Source organism: Phaseolus vulgaris, chromosome 11, assembly GCF_000499845.2.
Source record: "Phaseolus vulgaris cultivar G19833 chromosome 11, P. vulgaris v2.0, whole genome shotgun sequence".
NCBI classification, from domain to species: Eukaryota; Viridiplantae; Streptophyta; class Magnoliopsida; order Fabales; family Fabaceae; genus Phaseolus; species Phaseolus vulgaris.
The window spans coordinates 48,106,005-48,124,688 of record NC_023749.2 but is presented as its reverse complement, the minus strand read 5'-3'; the positions used below and the strand labels follow the sequence as shown (position 1 = coordinate 48,124,688).

General features: G+C 31.1%; 1 protein-coding gene across 1 annotated transcript; it reads right to left on the bottom strand.

Moving 5' to 3' along the window:
• Positions 1-207: 207 nt before the first annotated feature.
• LOC137819710 (uncharacterized) lies at positions 208-6,424 on the bottom strand. The gene is made up of 5 exons (XM_068623654.1): positions 6,018-6,424; positions 4,915-5,026; positions 830-895; positions 546-743; positions 208-451 (listed from the first exon to the last, which is right to left on the bottom strand). The coding sequence occupies exons 1-5, from the start codon at positions 6,211-6,213 to the stop codon at positions 421-423; spliced, it is 603 nt and encodes a 200-aa protein (XP_068479755.1). The 5' UTR covers positions 6,214-6,424; the 3' UTR covers positions 208-420.
• Between the last annotated feature and the right edge of the window lie 12,260 nt (positions 6,425-18,684).

Sequence of the window (18,684 nt, the reverse complement as noted above, 5' to 3'; positions counted from 1 at the left end):
AGAGTTTATCAAAACTCCGTTTACAACACAGTTCATTTAATTATGAAGTGAATATCCAGAGTTCAACAAGCAAGCAAAACTATCATAGAAAAAGTAACTAACCTAAACACATTCCATAAAGGGACTATTGCGGTATCCTCTGGAGTAAAAACTTTTAACAGTGTCAGAAAACAATGGTAAGTTCATGCTGACACTTCAAGAAGTTCATTAGTATGAGAATTTGAGACTTCACTATAGTAATTGTGCTTCTACATTCAAAATATTTTATGTGTTTTATACATCCCCAGTGCAGGACAATTTTCATTGCCCTCCCCGAGTGAGGAAAACAGTACAAAATATGAGATATAGATCATTTACAATTTCTCAACAGTCACAATCTCTTGCATTATTACATCTTCTGAATGACAGCTATTTCACTATCTACTGCCTTGGTTTGAGCTTAAGGGAAGCACTGCAGGAAATTCAAGAACAAAACCATAAATTCTAGGACAAAGGTGAAATGTGAGATTGAAAAGGAGGCAGACACTGTTCAAGTGATTACTTACCTGTTGATACAGTAGCGTTTCCCAGTAGGAGGAGGACCATCCTCAAACACATGTCCAAGATGTGCATCACAAGCAGCACAAAGAACTTCCTGGCGAGGCATGAAAATGATTGACAAATCCATCTTTGATTTCACATTGTTGCCCAGAGGCTGGTAATAGGATGGCCACCCAGTTCCACTGTTGAACTTGGTAGATGATCTGTAAAAAGACAAAGTGAATTACATGACTGAGTCCAACGTAAGAAAATGACACTAGGATTTCTGTACGGATAGAAAATCACTTACTCAAATAAGGGCGTGTCACAACATATGCAATGGTAATTCCCTGGGGTTTTAGTATTCCAGTACTCCCTAAAATGAATTGAAAGAAAAAGTTAATAATGACATGAGAATACAAATTCTAGCTATACACCTAACCATCTGTTCTCATGTTAGAAAATTACACAAATTTCCTACGATCAAATTTATGAAAAACAAAACAGAGAAAAAAATTATAAAATGGGTGTTTAGAAAATATTCAAATTGCAACTCAGTTACAACCAAACATATATAATCTTTTTCTTCTTGTGGGAATTGTGTTTATTGTAGTATTTATACAAACACAAATAGATTTTGTTTCGGTCATCTAATTTTCTTATTTTTATGCAATCTCTTTTATTCTATTGGCTATCCTTCTTTTCTCTCAATACAAATATGTTACTATTCATTTGGATGACCAAGTTCAATAATCTCCCACTTGAAGACTGGTTTCAAATTGTCTTCAGATCTTGATCAATGCAACAACCTTCTCCGAATTATTATTCTAACAAGCAAAGATATGATGAAGTGATAGCAAAGACCAGTGTGTTTTGTTCTAAAATGAAATGTTGAACTTGTTGCTAGATATATTACAGCATTACTATGCAAAACACTTTTCTACTGGATAAATCCCAACTGTATTAACAATTCTTGAAGTCACATAAACTCTTTATTGGCTTTTGTTACTGCAGTATACTTAGCCTCTATTGCGGATAAAGCAATGATCTATTTTATCTGTGATGTCCACCTAACAGTTGTTGTACCAATAATGAAAATGTAACCAGTGGTACTTCTTCGATGATCAACTTCACTTCCAAAGTTTGAATTTACGTAGCCTTGTAAATTCACATTTCTAAAGTACCAACACTTCTTTGTGGTGCCTCATAAATACCTTAAAATTCACTTGATTGCTTCCTGGTGAGCTTCACTAGATTTGACGTAAACCTGCTTATAACTCCCACGACATGGCTAATAATATTTGACCTCATACAAACAATCGCATACATCAAACTTGCAATGGCTGAATCTATGGAACCTTAGCCATGAATTCTTTTTCTTCTTCTATTTCAGGTGATTGATACTTAGATAGGCAAAAATGACTAGCCAAAGGTGTGTTAACTAGCTTGACATCTTCCATGTTAAATCTTTGCAAAACATGATTGGTGTACTCTAGTTGAGATAATTGGAAAATTTCCTCTTTGTTTGTCTCTTATGATTTACATTCCAAGGATCTTTTTCACTAGACACTAGACCCAAGTCCTTCATGTAAAATTCTTTTGACAGTGGCATCTCCAAGTTTTAATTCACCCATATCCTACTACTAGAATATTGTTGGGTTGGGCTTAGTCGTACAACTAAAATCAGGAATGATGCAACATTCTTTTATTGAGAGAAAAAGAAGAAAATCCAATAGAATTAAAGGGATTGCACAAAAATACAAAAATGAGATGAACAGAACAAATCTATTTGTGCACGTATAAATACTATAGTTGTAATTACTATAAAAATAATTCCAACAGCAAGAGAAATACTGTATGACAAAAAATACTATTTATATTTTCTGGGTATGACTGGTTTATGAGTTGATTGTTTTGTGAATACCTATTTTATAATTTTCTCTTTCAATAAAAGGTTGGTAGCAATCTAAAGATGTAAGCATAATTAGTTAAATTCCTTTATCAATTTTGTGTGTGATTATTCCCCATTTTTTTTCATAAATCTTATAAGGGTTAATAATCTGTTAAGTACAACAAGTACGGGTATATTTCGTTTTTAGTACAATAAGGAAAAACAAATTATAGTCTTAGTACAAAAATTTCATTTTGTTTGAATTTCATTAATGGTTGAAGTAATGGAACACGTGTTTGGTCTTTAATAATTATCATATGTGTTTATTAAAAGAAAAATTAACATTAATATACAATTAACCTTGAAGGGAGTCTTTTACATTAATATACAATTAACAATAATAGTTTTTTTTTCTCTCAATGTACTAAAAACAAAATACGTCAATACCTGTTGTATTGTACTAACTATTTACCCATCTTATTATAGGAAATTTGCATCATTTTCCAGCAATTGGTGTCAAACCTTTGATTGATACTATTGTTTTTTACTATCAACGACCTAGAGGGAATTATATTTGAGTGGGAGTAATGGTGGTAGAAGATAGAAAGGTGAAAATTGAGAAATTCAATAGTGTGAACTTTGACTTTTGGAATGCAGATTATATGTATTAGTAGAAGTTGTATCAACCTCTCTCAGTAAACAAACCAGAGAGTATGAAGGGTGAAGATTGGGCTTTTCTTGATAGGCAAGCCTTCTAAGTTATCCATTTGACATTATCCCACAATGTTGCTTTCAATATTGCAAAAGAAACATCCATGATGAGTTTTGAGGTGGCTCTTTCTTGTATGTATGAGAAACCTTTAGTCTTAAACAACTTTCATCTAATGAGGCAGATAGTTGTTTAATTTGCTGATGATAGAAGGCAAATCGGCATCATAACATCAACAACACAACATCTTAATGAACTCAAAGTATGTTCTTTAGAGAGCAAAGAAGAATTTGAGTGTTAGATTTTGGAGCATCTTTTCATACCACATTACAAAGAGAAATCTTTGAGAATTATCTTCCCGGTAATCTTTGAAAAGTTTACCTTAATGATGAACAATCTTGATTAATTGTTGACAACGGTTTGGTAAAGATTAAGTTCGATGGGCTTGTTTGAAAATTGAAAAGTGCCATACATATATACCTAATCTAACGAAAAACTTAATCTTAGTAAACCAATTGGCAACAGTCTTCCACAACAACTATTGTAAGATTTTTTTTAAAGGGTGCAATGAAAACTTTAATCTATAGCATTCAAATGAAAATTACTAGGACTTGAATTAGTTGAAATTGACATGTGTGAAGATTGTATATTTGGAAAGCATAAAAGAATTAGCTTTCGGACAAATAATAGAACCCCAAAAATGGGAAAAAAGACTCGAGTTTGTTCACTCTAACATTTGGGGTCTATCATTTCTATAAACAAATAATATAAAGTGGGAGCTTTCTATGAGAGACGAGTTGAAGTCGCCGGTCTTTAATTACCTATGGGAAAGAAGGCACTTCAAAACAAATAGGTTTATTAGATGATGGAGGAAAATGATGGCTCAGAGAGATATTAAGCCTAACTAGTTGTCAAAGGATTTCAAAAAGAGGAAGGAGTTGACTATACTAAAATATTTGCCCTAGTTGTGAGGCAAAATACTATCAGCTCAAGCATTGCAGAACTCTTCCTTGAGCAATTGGGTGTTAAAAGGGGAAGGAGAATTTGGTGTGTAGATTGAGTAAGAGTTTGTATGGCTTGAAACAAACACCAAGACAGTGTAATGCCAGAAAGATTCCAGAAGTGTAAAGCCAACCATTACTGTTTTCTCAAGAGATATAAATCTAATCATATCATTTTGCTATTTTATTTCAATGACATGTGTACTTCTTTGATTCATTGTGGATGTTTCTTTAGCAATGTGGAAAGCAACACTGTAGGATAACGTCAAACAAATAACTTTAAGGAATTGCCTATCAAGAAATGTCAAATCTTTGTCTTTTATACCCTATAGTTTGTTTCCAAATACAAGATGATACAATTTCATATTCAGATAATCTTCTAACTACATCTTTTGAAAGCCAAAGACCAGACCATTGTACTTTTCAATTTTCAACCTTTTCTTTTTATGCAGCCATTGCTCCCACTCAAATCTGATTCTAATAATTCTAATTAGTGGAAACTACAAAGCTATTTCAAACCAAAAGCACTCAATTTCTCAACCAACTATGTAACATTATGTTCTGTCCGGTAAAATCAGATGGTTTAAACAGAACAGAGCAAACAAACCTCAATTAATTAGATTGGCATCAAAATAAATAGGACTCCGGTAAACGAGAGTAACAAACAAGTCATAAAAAGGTCTGGCAAACTGATTTTGAATATTGCAAGGCAATTTTCCAAATGCCTGTGTGAACAACTAAGCATTACTTGGAAGCACAGTGTCCTTAATTCCTAATAGAGTTCAAGAACATACCCACTGAAGGCTCTTTCAGTTCCCTTCTGACGAGTAATATAGAATTGCTCATTTGTGAGCCGCTTCTTCCACTCTTCATCACTTAAAGATTTATAGTCAATAGTGTCAGTTCCTGCAAGGGTCAGAAAGAGACTGTTATCCCAATCACAACTATTATTAAGACGTATGCGATGTTGTTTTCAACTCAGTTAAACATAGTGGTGATGATGTTGTATGAAAATATAAAACCTTAAGAAAATGAACATTCTTCAACAAATGTATACCCAATCAAATTATGTCAATTAGGACTTAAGAATGAGAGGAGACTCCAACCCAAAAGACTAGTGCATTAGGTGGATTAAATACCACATTAAGTAGCCCATCCTACTCCTCAAAGTGTGACAACTATCATTGCCACCCTCTTCTAAGGATCAACATCCGCAGCAGCTTCATTCTATCGCACTAATTCAATTTTACTGAAAATATTAAACCTTAAGAAAGTAAACATTCTTCAACAAAGAATATGTATACCCCATTAGATTATGTCTGTTAGGACTTAAGCACGAGAGAAGAGTTCAACCTAAAAGTCTAGTGCATTAGGTGGCTGAAATACCACATTAAGTAGCTCATTCTACTCTTCACTCTGTTGACACTAAACTGGTATTCAATTCAAACCTTAATCTAGTTTATAAGCAGTCTTTTTGGTACCCAACTTTCAATAAAAGCACCAACTTTTAAGACTTAAGCCAACAGGGGAAGAGTGAAACTCAAGACTAGTCCATTGGATCATTAGATTGGAGATTCTCAAAGCTTAACTACCAGGTTAAGTAGTTCATCAGATTCAATGTGACACTCCTATCGGTGTCACACTGTACCTTAAATAAAAATAAACAGTACTTCTCAACATCATCTTTGTGACTATCCAAACTCTACACAACAACTAGAAAGAATTATTGCATTATTAAGAGAGATCAAGGGATTTGCAATTAACATGAACTGAGATTCTTAATTTCACCCAGCAAAATTCACATGTTCAACACAGTTTTCTCTTTGTAAACTCAGACAACAAACGTAATCAACAAATAAAAAAGTGAAGAAAACCCATTTGAGTGTATAATCTATACCTGCTTCAGATTCAATGCTGTCTGCGTGGTGTGACTGGGAAGAGGCGGAAGAACCCATTGCCCGAATCGAGGAAGAAATTCTTCTGGGTTTGGTATGAGATGGTGAAGGCCACAACAAAACCTTGGAACCAAGCTTCTGAACTACGCGATTGCAAGTAAAATGTGCTGTTGGAAAACTCAAACTTTGAGAAGCCATTCTTCATAAACCACGAATACAACGACTTAATGGCCCTCCTTAAAATAATAGATTAAATGATGGTACTGTTAGTGGTTGGATTTGGTGCCACGTTACGAAACATTGATTCTATGGAATATGATGTCTCAGTTTCATAACATTTGATTTAGTCCATGTAACAGAAAAGGGACATAATTGCATGACGATTCATATTTCTTTGTGGTTCAGAACTGAGAGCCATGTGCTGGCCACCTCGAGATTTATATGCCCCAGAAGATTGGTCTTCTTCCTGCACCCGTCAACTTTCTTCTTACACCCCGTCAATTACGTAAAATCACCAAATGTTTTATTTAAGGCAGTTTCTTCCTGCACCTCTACGTTTTTCTTCCTCCACCCCCATAATATAATGCAAAGAAAAAAATATCCCGACTAATTTTTAGAAACCCCAAAATACACATAAGACTCACACTACTCTTTCTTTTTCTGGACAATGCAATTCGGTAATTTTACAAAATGGGAAATCCACATTTACTTTTTTGCATTCCAGATTGAAAAATCCATAAATATTCCGAATTGGTGAATTCGGTAATCTTCCGGATCCATCAATCTGTAACAAAAATTAGACTTCTGGATTCAGCAATCCAAAAATCAACAAGTTGCTTTCGAAACACCCCTTTATTTAAAAAAGAACATGAATCACTTCTGGATTGATGAATCCGTAGCACACTTCTGGATCCCGATATCCGGTAACCTAAAAAACTCTAGTTTTTTCAAATAAACGGTGAAGGTCAGTTTTGGGATTTACAAAATTGTGGAGGTGCAGGAAGAAAAACGTAGGGGTGCAGGAAGAAGAAGCCTTTATTTAATTCATCATAATTCTGAAAAGTTTTTTCTGGAACAAATCTTAAAAACCTTATTCTGAAAAATACATTTCAATCTTAAAAACCTTATTCTGAAAAATACATTTCGAAACGAATAATATGTTCCAGACTCAGAAATATATTTCATGACTTTCAGAAAATATATTTCAAAAATATTTCCAAAAAATAATATGAAAGTCATTTTTAAAAAGGGTAAAATAGTCTTACAAAGTTGATGGGGAAAAAAATCAATTTATTGGGGTGCAGGAAGGTCTCAAGATTATTAAATACATTTTATAACAAGTTTTTCAAAACACAATTTTCTAAGCAAATTTTAGAAAACATATACCTTTCGGAATGTGTTTTTTAGAACGGATTTTATGAAACAAATTGTTCGAGATATGTGTCTTGAAACGAGCACTCCAAAACGTGTAAGTGACGGCAAGGCAGAACAAGAAAGAATATTTTAGTCTTTTCACCTAATATGGGTGCATTTAGTATTATGGGGTGCATTTAGTATGTAGTATTATGTGGTGCATAAAGCGAAAACCTAAATGTTTGGAGCAAATAAACTCTGAATTTATATTCAAAATTGAAATATTTGTTTTTAGTGTTGAAATATTTAGCTGAACTTCATCAGGAGAAAGATAAGAAGAAGAAAAATGAAATTCACGTCTTATTAAAGAAAAATAACTTATGTCTAAATTTAAAAAAAGTTATATATGAGTTTTTATAAAGTAATTATAAATTAATTTTAATTGTTTTACTGATTTTTTCATTTCTCTCTTAGAACTATTCAAAGAAAAACTCTTTTAATATTTATTCAACTTCTTACGGAAAATGTTTATGTAGTCAGTAACTCATCTTGAATTTTCGCATCATTAACAAAATTCATAGAACTAGGATGTCAATGAAATGTCTATAATCCAAAGACTTAGTGTGTAAGAAAAAAGGAATTTAATCCATTGTGTACATATTATGTGAAAAATTAACAATTATTCTAAAAATAATTTAATTAGTTTAAGTTCTAAACTTATTTGCTCACTAGTTGTGTAAATATTCAATTTAAATTTTTATATTATTAAAAAATTTTGTGTAGTTATTAAAAATTTTATTAAAGTTTTGGAAAAATGTTTATATACAAAAAGAATTTTTTTTCATTAACTTTTATAATATTATAATTACATAATACACTACAAGAAAATAACAATTTAGTCACTGAATTCAGCGACCGAAAATAAATGGTCGCAATTTGTGACCGAAATAGCCAATAAACACCCTTAGTCTCAAATCTGCGACCGAAATAGCGACCGAATGAATTGTTAATGATGCTGGTTAGTTTAGCGACCAAATTAGCGACTGATCATGAAAGTGACAAAACCATTGGTTGCTAAAGTGGTGGCTGTTTTGAATAAATTGAAAAAAATATATTTGCGACCAAATTAGCGACCGAAAATGTTTATTTTTTAGCCACCGATTTTCTTTCAGTCGCTAAATGTAATTGCTTATTTCAGTCACCGAATCAGTCACCAAATATGTTTATTTTATAGCCACTAATTTTATTTCGGTCGTTAAATGTAATTGTTTATTTTTGTCACCGAATTAGCCACCAAATATATTTATTTTTTAGCCACCGATTTTCTTTCGGTCGCTAAATGTAATTGTTTGTTTTTGTCACCAAATAGGTTTATTTTTTAACCACCAATTTTCTTTCGGTCGCTAAATATTTATAATAATAATAATATTATTATTATTATGGTTATAAGATTGCGTTATTACTTTTAATATGTTATTATTTTATTAAAAATACAATACATTAATAAAATATATATAAAAAAATGTAGACAGATTCTTCAAAATTAATAAAATTAATGGTAAATATGTAGTTATTATTTTTCAAATATATACTATTTAAAAAAACATCGAGACTTAAAACTATGTAAAGTTTATTTTTCTTCTCTAATTGTATATTGAGTTAAAATAATAAAGGAGCATAAGACTTGTGCGTATCGTTGGGCACACATCATGGAGCTTGACATTTGTTCACTCCTCAACTCCGCCACTTCCGATTCCTCCTTCAACACCGACGACGACGCTCCCCACCGCACCATCGATGATATTTTCAATGACTGTGACAGTTCATCTTCCTTAACCTCTCCACCTTCCTCTCCGTTTGACTCCCTCTTTTCACTCACCAATTCCTATCCTCAACCCCACTCTTCAACCAAAACCGCTCCAACCCGCACTCGATTCAATTTCTCGGTTCAAACTACCCGTATTCTCTGACCACACACGCGTCTCACGCACGTTCTCTTCTCTATTACAAGGCATGCGGTCCAATGCGAAGTCGGGCGCCGTGCTCGCGGCGGCTACAACTGCGTCTCAATCCGTTCCTACGCCGCATGCAACGACGATCATTTCCAGGAGGTGTGGTGTGATTCTTCTCTTCCTCGCCACTATTCCCCTGTCTCCATAACAAACCAACTATACATAACACCAGCACTCCACCTCACTCACTCATTCTATTCACAATTCGAGATCTGAATCGAAATCCATGAGAGAGAGAGATATAGAATGTGGGAGAGATTGAGAAATGAAGGAAGCATACTCAGAGAGATTCGAAGGTAATATCGTTGTTTCTCCGCCGCCGCAAGCTCTCCTCGAGAGACTCAAAGACTTCGGTCAGGAAGAAGCTTTCGCCCTCTAGTATGAGCTCTCCCCCGAGGAACGCGATTTTCTCGTCAAGGACATTGAGGTAATTTACTTTCCTGCCGATCCAGTTCCATCTCTTCACTTCCGATTACAATTCTGAGCTTTAGATTCCCAACTCGACTTCAAAGCATTTCTTGTTTCTAGAGGATTCTATTTTTTATTTTGTTTGATTAATGTGTTATGTGTTGTAGAGTTTAGATCTTTCGGGAATTGACCGGATTATTCAATACTCGTTACGATCTCAAGGTTTCGATGTTATTTAGTGATTGCGTGTTTGATAATTAATCCAAAGGATTCTTCTGATGATGATTGCGATACTATAGATAATCACTAAAACAAATTATACTACCTCTATCCTATTTATATTTCTAAGACATTGGAAAAATGTTTGCATTTCTATATAAGATTATTTTGTAATTAAATGGAGTATTGATTATTTTTTTTTAAATATCTTTAGTTGAATATTTGAAATAAATTATAAAAGATTTCTCTTATAATTTTAGAATATAAAAATTTATGAATATTAATGTCTCTCACAAATATTTTAATCATGTATATATACATAAATAACTTTAAATTAATAATGGAAACTGATAAATTTATTGTTTCTATTAATCTAATTAATTTTCTTTAACTAATGTGAATAAATTCGTCGTTATAATTAAAAAAAAATATTTAGTCATCGAAATTAATTTTGTTGCTATAGGGGTTTTCATTTAGTCACCGAATTAGTAACCACAACTTTTTTTTAATCAATTATTTTAATCCATTAGCGACCGAAAATGGTAGTCGCTATCACTTTTTATTTCAGCCACCGATTTAGTCACCGATTTTTTATAATAATTTGGTCGCTAATTGGTTCTTGAATTCTGGTGACCAAACTTTCTGCGACTGATTTAGCCACCATTTTTTTTATAAGAATTTGGTTGCTAATTTGGTTGTTGAATTTTGGTGACCAAATTTTTTGCAACCGATTTAGCCACCGAAATTGCGGTCGCAAATTTGCGACCAATTTATAATTCGGTCACTAAACGTTTTGCGACTAGGGTTTTCGCTTCCATCTTTATTCGGTGACGATTTCGGTCGACCGATTATAAGGCTTTTAGCAACCGAATTTGGTGGTCGCTAAAAGTGATTTTTTTTTAGTGATAAGTGTATTGGAGTGTTCCATTACATACTCATTGGAAGTTCTTCCATATCATTAAATTAATAAAGTCTGTTATGTTTATGAAGATAAGAATTATAAAAGAAAAGGTTGTTTAAAAAATAATCCACATTATTAATTGGTATAAAAAAATTTATTTTTTGGAATTATATGTTAATAGATATATAGTTATGGGAACACATACTAATGCATATATTCAAATTTTAAAATAATAAATTTATAAATATATTTTATATATGTATAACTTAAATTTATAAGTATTTTATAAGATATATTGATAATAATTTAAATTAAAATTTGTAATTTTTTATAAAAACTTTTCTATAGAGACAGATAGAATTTGTTTTCATTAATCAACTATGAAATTGAATAAAATTATAGAAGAGATTCAATATGTAAAACCCATTTTTTTCCTCCAACACCCTTTCTCTTATTTCTTTCTACAATTCCTTTTCTTTCTCAAAATTTCTTCCTACCTTTCTCTCTAATTTATTTCCTCTAAATTTTATCTTTTTTATAAACTGATCACACCCTCACACTAGTTAAGGAATGATATACACAAAATCTAAACCATAATATTTTTCTAAACCATAATATTTTTTTGATATCCTTGAAGCAAAAAAAACTTATAAAAATATACAAGTTGTAAGGAGAAATCATCAAGCTTCAGAGGTTGACAATGGTGTTCAAAGAGCAGAGCATTAGGATTTTCTTAGTTTTTATTTTCTTTGTTGTAATCCTTTCGTTTTGTCTCTGTATGGAAGGCTAAACTCCTTAGGGTTGGTTCTCTTGTGAATTCACAATAAATTTTGAGGTTTTTGTTCGATTAAGGTTTACTCTTACATCTCTACAATATTGTACTTTATGATTCGTCTTTTTGAAATTTGGTTTCTATCAAAACAGGTGTTGAGAATTTAATTTTGTTTTCTTAATAGGAGTTCTTGATTAATTTACTTAGTCTTAATCAATCTCTTATTTGCTTAATTCAAGAGTTAAAAGATAAATATTTCATGAGTAGAGACACTTGGAACCACTGAGATACTAAATACATACATAAGTAGACATTTGTTTTAATGATAAGATTATGTTGAATTTGATTGACGTTTATTTGATTAAGTTTGAAACTATGTGAGAATTGAAATAGTGAAAATCTTAAGAAAATCGATGATGAATTCATTGTGGAATAAATTTGAGAGTCAACCTACTTTTTTATTATTTTATAATCATCTATCTTAATTTTCTGCATAACAATCTCAAACCCCCTTTTTATTTTCATTGTTATTTCTAACCTTTTTTTACTACAAATAAGTTTTGAATACTGATTTAACTGGATCTATTATTAGATTAGTTGAGAAACGACTTAGGATCTTATGACCACAATTATATTATCATTTTCTTAGTGTTAAACAACTTATCATTGTGTTAGAAGTCTAAGTTGAATATCATTTTAATTTGACAACATTGCCTAAAGTAAAAAATAGTGTAGTGAATTCATGCAATTTTCCTCTCCTCCTTTCCATAGTCCCACATAAAATTCCTCGGTATTCTAGTTATTTTCGTATTTACAAGGTACATGAAAAAATATAATAAAATGATAGGTGACAAATCTGATTTTATCAAGCAAACTCTGTTAGCAAAAGAGTTTTCTCTGCATTCATATCATCATAAAATTTGTCAAACCTAAATTTATTATTTCTTCTATATAAGAAGAATACTTCTTTCACTCTCTTCCATCTTTAAAAGAATTTTAACATATTATACTCACTATAATTACTGAAGTAGTGAGAAAACAAATACGTTATGTAATTTCATCCTTTAGGTCCATGCAAAGACTTGCATTTTCCATCTTTCACAATAGAGGCCAACTAGATACACTTGAGAAAAAAAAAATACAATGTAGGTAAGTGTTGTTTACATTATTAATGCATTGCCTATCAACTACAATTACATAAACATATATCTATGGAAAATTAAAATCTACATTAAAATATAAATAGATTGTAAACTTACAAGGGAAAGTACAAATTTATGCGAGTTGAAATGAAATAAAAGTTGAAGGTGGCATTACAAAGTATTTGAAAATATCTTAATCTTTTGTAAAAGAAAGAAATAATCTATTTAATAAATAATTCATTAGTTTCAATTAACTAAGTTTTTTTAAGAATAATTTTCCATTAAAACTATTTGCATTTGATGAAATTGGTATTATTTTTAAAATGTTTACAAAAAGTGTTATGTTTTTTAAAAAGTCAGATTAGAAAGCTCATGTATGAACTTGTCAATTCATATCAAACCAAACCATTGTAATAAAAATAGTTACGAAACGGATTCTTTTTAAAATATTTACCAAAAGTGATATATTTCATTTTAACATGAGATCAAAATGCTATTAAGATTTTTTTAAATTCAAATTTTCAATTGATTTGGCACTGTTCTACAAATGGCTAAAACATTAATACCATTTAATTTTTTTTCCAAAAATAATTAGGGAAGTAATAGTTTTTATTTAAATTCATTTAATTTGATTAAATTAATATTCTCTAAAAAATTACTAAAATGATATCATTCATACTAATTTTAAAATATTAAAAAAACAATTTTTTTGATAAAATATATAATTTAAAGTGATGATAGTACGACCTATAAATTAAAAAATATTACCAAAAAGATTCAAATAAACAATTTTAATTAGATCTGGAAACTATAAATTCGTTTCTAATAACCCAATTTTACATGATCTAGCATTATGGTTCACCTTAGATCTTACACACCACCATGTTTTTAGGCATGCATGATTCCCTAGAAATTAAAGACAATTTACACAAGGTGGGTTATTTTAGAACCAAAATGTATTTAGAAGTAACAAGAGTTTTGCACCAATGGCAAACATCAAAACTCTTTGAAGAATCCAAAAAAAAAAAGATATAATCTAGATTCAATGTTTTGCAATAAATTCACAATTTTTAGTATAATTACTTTCAAATGAATTAAAAGTAGAATATAATTAAACCTTTTGTAAAATTAGAAGAACATTAAACTCTTTCTATATTAGTAAAACTAAGTTGAAAAGGATTGAAGGATTCATAAGTAGTATTAGAAACAATGTATCTATTGGTGTGTGTGTATAAAGAGGGGGTGTGGAGGTAGGTGATAAACTCAACCTCTGCAATAAACCCTATTTGCAGAGCTTTTTCTTGTGTTCTCTTTCAATTTGTGTTCAGGTCAAGGAATCATGGGTCGTCGGAAAATTCAGATTGCGAGAGTGAAGGACCCCAACACGAGACAAATCACGTTTTCAAAGCGTCGAACAGGTTTGTTCAAGAAAGCGAACGAGTTGTCCATCATGTGTGGTGCAAAGATTGCCATTGTGGTGTTCTCTCCGGGGAACAAACCTTACTCGTTTTCCCACCCTGGAGTTCATCTTGTTGCTGCAGAATTTCTTCAGCAAGATCTTAGACCAAACCAACTCCAAAGAGGACCCTCTTTTGATGTTTATAAGAATCACTACTTTAATCTGCAGAATCTTGATCTCATGAGACAGTTGGCTGAGGAAGAAAGTAAAAGTGCAATGCTTGATGAAGCTATCGGTCATGGCAAAGGAACTCGACTCTCTGAACTTCAAAAACTACACACTTCTCTTGCTGATATCAATTCAAAGGTGAAGAGTGAGATCGAGGCTGCAGAAACTATGATACTCTTTTCACAGGAGGGAGTAGAATTTCCTTCTGCAACAAGAGAGGAAAATTAGTGTGTGATGTTTCTACAAACCCTAATATTTTATCATTGTATGTTCATCCAAACAACCTAGGGAAAACAATTGGGGTGAGGGAATAAGGTAAATCTGGGTGAAAAAATATTCTATTTAGACTTCTTTTGTTGAAATTAAAAATAATATGTTAAATAATTCTCTTGCTTGTTTCAATCACTTCTTGTTATTTGTCCATCGAAATCTAGACACCATTGTTACACTAGAATTCATGTCGATAATTATTGTTTTCTTTTTTTCAAAATAATTTATTAGTGAATCAAACACCAATATATACATGTGTGTATTGATGTAAGTAAAATGTTCCAAAATCTCTAAAAGCATGTAACTCTGATTTTGATGTTAGAATTCATATGGATAACAAGATTAAGTAGCCACACAATATCTCAAAATTTTAGTTTTCTACTCAATAAACGGTACTCAAAACCAAAAGAAACGTTGTTAATTTAAAACATTATTATTGATATATATGTGTGTGTATTTTGATTTATTTAAAGAAAGCATTTATCCCTGGTTAATAGACATTTGAGCGAATAAAATCTTTTACTTTCCAACCTATATAAAATGTTTAATGACATTTCAACGAGTAGAACATCAGTCTTTTCTATGTATTCAATAAAGTGACACTCTAAAAAATGAAAGTGGAAAACGTGGTTTAATAATCAATATATAGTTAGTCAAAGTGTTTAAAGTTATATGATATTTGGAATCGAAAAGAAAAGTTTATTTAAGATATCTCATTAATTTTTTCAATATAAAGTCAATTTGAATCATCCTAGTTTGTATGTTATGAAATATATAGATAAAACCTAGTTAGTCTGGTTGATCTTTTATTGCAGGTGTTGGATAACAAGAGATTAACAAGAAAGGGTGAAAATATGATTCATAAATGGCTTTGGAGGGATGTAGAATCTATAGACTTCTCCATGAAGGTAGCCTATAATATTCTCTTGGGGGAGGAGTCTGCAGTATTTGGGGACCCATTCGTGGAGTTCTGGACATTAAAGAATTTACCTTCGTCACAATTTACAGCTTGGAGAGTGTTATATAATGTGATTGCCATTAAGGATAATCTTTTGAGACGTGCTATGTCGTGTGGAAGAAGAGATGGTAAGGCATATATTTTTTTAGTGTAGGGTCTCTTGGAGAATTTGGGGAATGTGTTTCGAGTGGTTGGGGTCCTCTTTGGTTCTACATTGTGATGCACAAATGCATTTTAAGATGTTTAAACCTATAGGTTTAACATGCTATTATTAGGTGTTGGGGGGCATTTGGGTGGTAGGTATTGTAAGTGAAATTTGGAATCATAGGAATATGGTTGTTTTTTAAAATGGGCACGAAGATCTAGTTGAGGTTTTTACTATGGTACAAAGAAAGACTTGGTCTTGGGTCACGGTAAAGGAAATATTGACTGATTTCTCGTAATCAGACTGGTGTTTGGAACCTCAATGTTGTATGAGGTATTTGAAAGATTAATATTTAGTGTTCATGTTTAATGTTTTTGTCCAGTTTTGGAAGTTGTGGTATGTTTTGTGCAGGTTGCTGGTTTTTTTTTCTATCTGGCAGGGTCGGGTTGATGATTTTTGCTCTTAGATTGTGATAAAGGAAAGTGTATTTGACTTATTATATTCAATTTGGTGTTGGAATCTTTATGGTGTTTGAGTTTTGAGAGTTTGATGTGTGGTGTTTATGGTTATTAATCTGTCCAGATTGGGAAGTTGTTGTGTGCTTTGTGCAAGTTTTCTTGGTTTATGTATTCTTCTCGTAGGACCGGTTTGTTGATGTTGACACTTGGATATTTGGAGTTTTTCAACCTGCTGGCAAAGATCTTGTTTAGTTGTTAGACTTTATGTCTTAAGGGTGTGTTCTCTTTGGTGGGTTGATGTAATTGTATTTGTTGAGCTTATGTATCTTGATCTGGTATATTATTATGGTTAATGTGTTGTAATGTCTATTGGATCCTTAGCTGGTTGAGTGTTAGAAAACTTGTTTTGAGTTTTTATGTATAAAGATTGAAATGTCTTATTTTATTTTATTTATTCTTTGTTGATAAAAAGAATAAGAAATTTACAGATAAAGCATACATATTCATTTTGCAATTCAACCCACTTATTTATCAGTTTCGTCTTTATTACTGTATCCCTTGAATTAAAATGCATATTGTTAGCATTTAGGAATGAAAGAAAATTCCAAACAAAATTTGGAATGAAAAATTAAAGTAGGAATAAGCTAGGCTATTTAGTTCAAGTTCATTCACGTAGACGACTTTAGATAAATTTATTTATAAGTTAAAATTATTTTATGTATAAATTAAAAAATATTGAAAAAATTTATAAGAAAATTTCTATAAAATAATTTGTGTGGGCAACAAGAGAAGTCTCTTTCTCATCTCTTTCTTGAGTGTTCTACTTTCGAGATATCAAATTGTTTTCAAGAAGTTTTTACTGGATTTTATAATTTTTATATAAATGGTTTAATTATTTTTTTAAGACGGACCTGTACTTTAAGAAGAGCATCTGCTGCTAGAAAAACTATGACCTAAAATTTAACAATACATCAAACCAAATTAAATTCCACCCTTGGTTTAATCTCAATTCACTAAACCATCAACACATTTTTTTTCTTTTTTTATAAATAAATAGGAGAAACAACAAAAAGTCATGGAGAAAACAAATAAAGATATTAAACTTCTAAAAAATAAACTTTAAGTCTAACTCAATCTCGTAAAACTGACAGACTCTCTCACACTCAGGCTACTAACTCGTGTGAGAACTATATATTATGGGTGGTCCAATAACGTCTGGGTGGCATGATAAACCCAACAAATAATCACTATGATAGGCTCAAAATGACTCTGATATCATATTAAGAAATGGACTTTAAGCCTAACTCAACATTCCAAAACCGACTTATAAGGTAAGGTTTGCATTCACTTATATACTATGAAATATCTTAATCTCTAATCAATGTGAAATCTCCAACAATAACATTATTTGGACAACTTCATATGAAATTACTTTAAAATTCTAAAATCTTCTATACATTTAGTCATGCAGCCCATAGAAATATGACCAAAAGTTATTCAATATCACATTGGGTGTATAATCTCCATTTTTTATTTATAATAATACAGTAAGGGTGAGCTGATTTTAGCAGGGTTTGTATGAATGTTTGGTGTATGAAGTTTTGTACCTTCAATTGAGTGTTCAGTTATTATAGTTAACAACTACTTCATGGTCACTGGCTCAATATCTGCATAATTCTGAAATTATGTGTTAATTCATATATATAACTTAGATTAGCTTCTTAGTTACGAAGATTCTAATTGTTATAGATTTCTTTAGTAAATATAAATAAATTTGGATATTTTAGGTATGTCTTAGTTTAGTAATAGCAATTTCATGTATCTAATAAACCAAAATCCCATTGATTTTGAATAAATTCCTCCTTCTCTGTGATCACATATATAAATTTATAACTAAATGAAGTTTCATTTTAGTATTGTTCATTATGTTAAGATATCCATTGTGTTATGGCCAAATCTCAGGGTCACTTGCTCCAATTAGAAGTTGTAGATATTATTGTGGAACCAAAGCCCAAATAATGTTAGAATTTTTCATATTAGAAGCAGAGTGAAGTCATCCAAAAAGCAAACACAACACCTTCTATATCTTGATCTTCTGCATAACATCTTTTCTTTCTCTTATATACATGAATCTTGCTATATATTACAAGTGGTGATTACATCATAATAATACTTTGTCAATTACAAGTTAATAATGTCATGTATTACAACCATCGAAAAAAAATTCATTGACAATTTTTTTTATATAAATAAATTATTTACAGTATTTCAACCCATATAAGAAAAAGAAAATATGTATCAATTTATTATATTAATTAATGCTTGATGCAAGAAGTATCTTTTTTAAACCTTGCTCAAAACTATGTCATTGCAAAAAGTAGTATATATGGTGGTAGTTATTTTT